At 41.5% G+C, this 7,272-nt stretch overlaps 1 protein-coding gene across 1 annotated transcript; it reads left to right on the top strand.

Moving 5' to 3' along the window:
• The first annotated feature begins 99 nt into the window (after positions 1 to 99).
• CSUI_011072 (protein phosphatase) lies at positions 100 to 6,585 on the top strand. Its single transcript, XM_068071173.1, has 6 exons — positions 100 to 281; positions 996 to 1,091; positions 2,099 to 2,203; positions 4,348 to 4,404; positions 5,146 to 5,230; positions 6,127 to 6,585. The coding sequence occupies exons 1-6, from the start codon at positions 213 to 215 to the stop codon at positions 6,195 to 6,197; spliced, it is 483 nt and encodes a 160-aa protein (XP_067916852.1). The 5' UTR covers positions 100 to 212; the 3' UTR covers positions 6,198 to 6,585.
• The last annotated feature ends 687 nt before the right edge of the window (positions 6,586 to 7,272 follow it).

Here is a 7,272-nt window from a genome sequence, read left to right as displayed (position 1 = left end):
TCTTCTTCTTTCTCTTCTCCTCCTCCCCTCTCTCTTCTTCTTCTTGTGTTGTGTTTCTTTCTCACTCTTTCTTTCTTTCTTTCTTTCTCACTTTGTCTTTCTCTCTTTGTTTCCTTCACTTTCGTTTTCGTTTAGGAGGAGAAGTGAAGAGGTTGGAGTGTGATATTCCTTATCGAGTGTTCGTGAAGGGGAGGCTCTATCCAGGCCTAGCGATGAGTAGAGCTCTAGGGGATACCATTGCCCAACACATAGGCGTATCCTGTGAGCCTGATATCAATGTTGTAAGTCACCTCCCTCCCTCCCTCTCCCTCTCTCTCTATCTCTCCCTTTCTCTCTACTTAGAGAGGATGATCTACTTTTGTCTTTCTCTCTTCTGTCTGTCTACATCTGCCTATTTCAATGATCTTTCTCTCTCTCTATCATATGTCTGTCTTTTCTCTCTGTCTTTCTTTTGTCTCTTTTCCTTTCATTTTTCCGTTCTTTTCATTCGAAACAAAGTAGGAAGCTCTAGGGATCGGCTTATCTACGGTAGTTCGTCACTTTCTGCGTCATCTTTCGTTTTCTCTTCTTTTCTTTATTTCCTTCACTTCGCCTTCTGTTTCTCTCTCTCTCTTGATGAGGAAGAAGAAGAAAGAAGAGGAAAGTAGAGAGAAGAGAAAGCTCGCAAAACAGACACGGCTTAGTCTTTCAGAATCTCTTGTATCTTGAAGAGAATACAATAAAGCAATGTTAGTCGAGAGAGAGAGAGAGACACACACACACACACACACACGTCTTTCTTTTCCTCTTCACTTCTGACTCCGCGAGGTTGTTCTGAAAGAGCTTTCATCTATCGTTAATCTATCTTCAATTCATCTTTAATCTGTCTGTAATCTCTCTCTGTATCTTTCTATCTTCAATCTCTCTTTAATCTCTCTTTGTATCTTTCTATCTTCAGTCTATCTCTCTATCTCGCATCTATCTATCGTTTTACTTGCTGTCTGTCTGTTACGTAGGTGGAGTTGGATCGAAGTTGTCTATTTCTTATCATAGCTAGCGATGGTGTCTGGGAGTTCATAACTAGCGATGAAGCTGTACGGATCGCTTATGAGGTAAGCCTACACATCTATAGAAATCTATCCATTGTCTAGCCAAACAAATTCACAATCTTTCAAAGCCTTCCTCTCATTCACGTAATTCTCCTCTATCAAGCTTGCGCACTGGGTAGACATCTAGCTAGCTACGTGTCTAGATCTATCATATCGATACCAACATGAATTCCCCCTACTCTCCAAGGGAGGCGGGCAAAGAAATCCAAGCTTGCCTTTTCCTCTCCTCTTCGTTTTCTTTCTCTTTCCTTCTTTTCCTTTCTCTTTTCTTCTTCTTTGTATCATGAAGAAGAGCTTAAGTGTCTGCAGTAGGTGTATACTCGATGTCTGTTTGTCTTTTTCCTCTTCTCTTCTTCTCGGTCGCATCAAGAAAGAAAGATGCGTTACGTCGTTTTTCTTCTTCTCTTTCTTCTTCCTCATCGTCATTGTGATGGTCTTGTGTCTCCTGCAATATGATAGGGAGACACTGTCGAGTTGGAGTGTATGTACACCTCAAGTGTCTCCTCGAGGAATCTTTCGGTGTTCTAGCCCCTAGAAGAAGAATCTTTCGAGTCTGTTTTCTTCTCAACTATTATAAAAGATAGAGGGGAATCGATGAGCGTTTCATGATCCATTTCTTCTTCTTGTTCTTCTTCTTTCTCCGTCTCCTTCTTCACTTCGTTGGGTAGACCGTGTATAGTCAGATGAGAGAGAGGAGAGATTGAGAAGATGCGGTCTCTTCCTAAAAAGCATGAAGAGAGAGAGACACACAGTAATAGAAGGCCTTATTCATCTCCATCAGTATTCTTTCACCTCGTAGGGGAGAAGATTGTCCCATGGATAGCTAGGCAAAGACTCTCGAGGAGAAGATGCTTTCTCTCTTTCTCTCTTTCGCTTCTCGCTCTTCTTACTCTCGTGCTCTTTTTCATGCAGTCTTTCCGTAGACATCTTGCGCCCTTTAGAGGCTCATTTTCTTCTTTCTCTTTTCTTTCGTCTCGATCGATCTTCTCTCGGTTTGGTCTTTTTTGTAGGCGATGAATGGAGAGAGAAAGTTACGTACGCAGGAAGCAGCAGATCGATTGACGCTAGAGGCCTTCAAACGATGGATAGAAGAAGAAGGGACCGTTGTCGATGACGTATGTCTCTCTCTCTCTTTCTTACTCTTCTAAGGCGTCTGTGTCTTTTCTTTCTCTCCTTCTCTCTTCTCACGTTCTCCCTGCTGAGGAATGAAATTTCTCTTTCTTTCTTTCTTTCTCTCTTTCTCTTTTCTCGTATTCTCTTTCTTTTTTTGTGTAGGCACATGAGAGAGCATCCAGAGAGAAATCCTGGAGACATAGAATCTAGATCTCTTCATATACATATCATTCACGCTTTTGTCTGTCAAGACACTCATGATATATGTCTATATAGATCTATCTATCTAAATATATATATACAGGTATACGTGTATATCTGTCTGTATATACATGTGTAGGTGGGTGTCTATACATCATGGGTATAGGAAGAGAGAAAGGGAAGGCTCATTCCCACTCCCTCTATATATGTAGGCACGCAGGTACACATATATATATCTATCTATATATATCTATGTATAGAGGTGTATACAACAGGACGAGTGGAGCTACATCGGTATATCTTCATATAGAAGCGAATCTATGTCTATTTATGTATATGTATATGTATGTATGTATGTGTATATGTATATGTATGTATTTATGTATGTATGTATAGGAATGCCTGTGTAGAGTCTCTCCTTTGTCTTGTCTTTGTGTATGTATAGAATTCAATCTTGACTGGGACTTGCATATCTCTCTCTCTTTGCATGTCTCTCGGTTTGCTTTCTCCCTTTTCTTGCCTTTTTCTTTCTTTCTCTTAATTCTCAAGAAGTGAAGAAAGAAGTTTACATATCTTTCTTGTTCTGCTTGTCGGTGGTAGAGAGACACCCCGAAAAGAGATGTGTGAAAAAGCAGTCAGCTAACGTCTCTCTCTTCTCTCCTTCTTTCTCTCTTTCTTCTTCTTTCTCCCTTCTCTCTATCTATCGACCTATCTATCTATCTTTCATTCTCAGTGTATGTCGTGTGCATGCATGCAGATTACGTGTCAGGTTATTTGGCTGCGGTAGGAAAGGATGAAGGGAAAAAGACATAAAAGAAAAGAAGAAGAAGAAGCACGGAGGAAGGGAGAGAGAATAAGACGAAGAGAAAAGAGAAGAAGAGAAGAGAGGACACGAACACATGGTGCCATGCAAAGAGAGAATTTTTTTTTCTCTCCCTCTCTCTTCCCTGTCTCTCTCTCTCTTCTCTGTCTCTCTCTCTCTTCTCTGTCTCTCTCTCTCTTCTGTTCTGTATCGAATGTCCCTCCTGAGACACACGCGTCTTCACGACAAGAAAACGCCCTTTCTTTCTTTTCTTTCTCCTTTCTCTTTTTCTTCACGATCCGGAGAAAGGGCTTGGAAGAGAAAGAGCAACCCGAAACAAAAACGACGCTCCCTCTCTCTCCGTCTTCTCTATCTTCAATCCATCTTTAATCTGTCTATCTATCTGTCTTTGATCTATCTACCTATCTTTCTTCAATCTGTCTCTCTGTCTTCAATGTATCTATCTATCTGGAGGGCGGATAGGTTGATGTATAGCTGAATATCTGGAGTGTTGTGTATGTATGCTGTGTCTTTATCTGTCTATCTATCTGTCTGTCTGTCTGTATGGATAGATAGATAGGAGGGAGTGTAGAATGTTCGAGGGGAAGCAGAGCCAGCAGGGACCTTCTGTTTCTTCCACGTGGAGAAATTTCCAACTTCTTCTTCCTCTTCACATTCTCTTATAGGATTGTAAAGGCTCTTCTCTTCTACTCCCCTGTACTGTATATCTAGACACCCCCTATCTATCTATCTATCTTTATCTGTCTGTCTATCTGTCTGAGTGGTTGCCTGTATGTATGGATATGCATTTGAATGTAGGTGTGTGTACGTGTGCAAGTATTTGTACGGACGGAGCGTGGTGGTTGGGGTGTACATACACCTGCCCGAGTGGGGTGTCTGTGAAAGTTATGTTAACTCAGAAAAGACATGAAGTCTTTTTCCTTGTAGGGAGCTAGATACTACTATAGGGAGAAAAGGACAAGGGTGGAAAGAAAGGGACGCATTGGCTTATAGACGGAGAATTAGCATACCCTTCTGTCTGTTTCCCGTCTATCATTCTATCTCTATCTCTGTCTTGTTTGCGCTCTCTATGGTTCTCGTCTCTTTTTCTCTCCTTCTTTCTTCTCTTCTTTCTTTCTCCAGAATCCACGGAGTTTCGACCAGCTTCTTTCTGTCTCAGAAAAAACCGAACAGGCTCAGGTCTGAAGACAGGCTTCTCTGCTTTGTAAAGCGCCACTCTGCATGTTCTTTTCAAACTTGTTTCTTTCGTTCTCATCTGTCCTCCTTCTCTTCTTCTCAGCCTCGATTCTACTCTCTCTCTCTCAGTATATATTTATATACATGCGTACACATATGTGTGTATGTGTGTATATGCATCTACATGTCTCAAGATGTGTGTCAAGAGGTCTACGTGTGCATATGGATGTGTGTCTATATGTGTACCTCTATATCTAAGGATGAACGGGAAGAGGTCTACGGGTCTACGCATGCGCAGGCATTTCTCTCACGAGGTTGACAGTGGAGAAGAAAATCCACACACCAATATTCGAAGGCAAAGCACATGTCTGTTCATTAACACGAACAGCCCACATAGACAGATAGATAGATAGATGCCTGTGTACATATGTATATATATATATATATATATGTATGTAGACCGGTATACAGCGCACATATGCCTATGAGTATGTGTGCGTATGTGTGGAGACTGTGTACTGATGTTAGACGGAGGTGGAGGAGAAGTTGATGGGTTGGGTCTTCCTTTTCTTTTCTCTTTTCTGCGTCGGCCATCTATGTATGTACCTCGATACACACATACGTACATCTTCATCTATACGTACGCATTCATACCTTTTCATTTCCACATAAATCTCCATAGCTAACCAGTGGTGGTCTTTCTTTCTTTTCTTTCTTTTCTTTTCTTTCTTTCTTGCTGTTTAGAAGGAGGTGAGGCGGGCTTTGCAGGCAGTTTTAGAGACGGGCGAAGATCTGAATGAACTCGTTCAGAAGTCAGAGGATCTATCTCGTGAGTCTTCTACCTATTTCCTTCTTTCAGGATCTATCTTTCTTGCATTGTTCTTCCCTCTCCTAAGACTAGCTGAAGGGCATTCACATCAGACTTGGGCTCTGCGTCACTGGCTTCATATGCACAAACCTCACATGTGATATAGATATGTCTACTTCTACATGAAGAGAGAGAGAGAGATCGAGACGCTGGCCAGCATCTATCTATCTTCCTACTTTTCCTCTCTATTTATCTCCACCCATTTGACGGTGTGTACATACGTGTAGAAAGTATACGAAGTCTTCCGTACATATATATGGGCCCATCGATATATATATGCACATATGTATGCATGTATATGAATGCATGACACATAGAGTATTAGGTGTCTGTAATAGCCCCATGTTTGATTCTCTTCGCCTTTCCGTCCTATTCCTGAGAGAAAAGCTTCCTGATGACCAGACAAGCGCAGTGGTATAGGGAGAGAGAGAGAACGAAAGAATACCGAGGAAGCAAACACAGTGCGGCATGTAGGTAGCTGGGTGTAGGTAGTGTTAATAAGGAGAGAGAGAGAGACTATAGAGGCATGTTTTCAACGTCGCCAGACGTCTCTCTTCTCCTTCTTCTTTCCTTTCTTCAATCCCCATCCATCTTCACCATTCAGATGCCTTTGTCAGGATTGCTTTCGTTTCCCTGAAGCTATCATAACGATAGAGATGTATCTAACGATGTATGAATATGTATCCAGGAGGAATATGTATGTATGAATACGTGTCTGTACCTCTTCGTGTATGTGAGTTTTTGTATGTGTATGCAGGTGTATGTAGATCTCTGTCTATATGTAATGTATAGCCATGTCTAGGTGTCTATATATGTATGTCTATAGATATATGGTATGTGTATGTGTTTCTCTATAGTCACTTCCAAGCAACTTTTCAAGTCCGCGACGAAGGCGAAGAAACATTACGCCTGCTGCAAAATTCAGTAGCAAAACATTCTTACATAAGTTCACTTAAAAAGAGGTAAAAATCCAAGAAAAAGAAGAAGAAGAAAAAGAAGAACAACTTAACCTTCCGTCTTTTCTTTCTGTCCTCATCTTCGCTTCGTTTCTTCGTGTTCATCACGAGGTTTCCAAGCAAGAAGGAAAAGGCAAAAAGAAAGAAAGAAAGACTGAGAAAGAAAGAAAGAAAGACCATCTTCATGATGAGCGATAGAATTCTTTCCTTCCCTCTTTTCTTCGTCTTTTCTAGGGCTTCTTCAATCAAAACGTTTTATAGATGTGAGGGAAAGTTGTTGGCTTAGTTTGTTGTTGTCGTTGCTCAGGTGTACATACACCTGAAAAAAAGAGCCGAAGCACCACCAAGTAGTGCCACTAAAACGATTACATGCATGCATGCTGATGTTTGTGGTGGTGATGATGGTGTAGGTCAAAGTTTTTTTCGTTATCTTCTTTCTTCTCTTTCTTATCATGGTCGACAACCCCATTTGAAAGAAACAAGTTCTCTTCAAGGATCCAAACAGACAACAGAGATAAACAGCCCTCGCCAGTCTTTCTTCTTCTTTTTCTTGCTCTCACGTTTAGTTGGAAAAAAAGAACCTAGTTGTCTCACGTTCTTCTTCCTAAGTATACGTCACTAGGGAAAGATGCTAAACGGAGGTGAAGATCGCCTCTCGGTATAGAGAAGGAGTCGTAACACAGTATGTTCTTCCTGACTGTACGTACACCCGACGGTACGTCCATATGGTAGGAGGAGACTTCTCCTTTGCTCACTCCTGTTTCTCTCCTCCTGTTTTGTTCTCCTTTTTCTTTCGATTCACGTCAGAATGAAAGTTTCCTTCTTCCCTTGCTCTTCAAATAGAAGTTAGAGACCAACGTCCTATCTCCGTTAGCTACTACAAAGAGAATCGATGATCACCCTCCGCCTGATCAGCTGTTCTCGAGGCCTGCTAAACTTGCCTATACGCGCTTCGCCCCTTATAGATAGATATCGACTTCTAACAGACGAGACGCATTGTCGTGTCTATCTCTGAAGAGAAGGTCTCGAATGGAACCTTAAGCATTG

Source organism: Cystoisospora suis (genome assembly GCF_002600585.1).
Source record: "Cystoisospora suis strain Wien I chromosome Unknown contig_9520, whole genome shotgun sequence".
NCBI lineage: Eukaryota > Apicomplexa > Conoidasida > Eucoccidiorida > Sarcocystidae > Cystoisospora > Cystoisospora suis.
The sequence above is the reverse complement of the archived record's forward strand: the minus strand, read 5'-3'. Positions and strand labels throughout refer to the sequence as shown.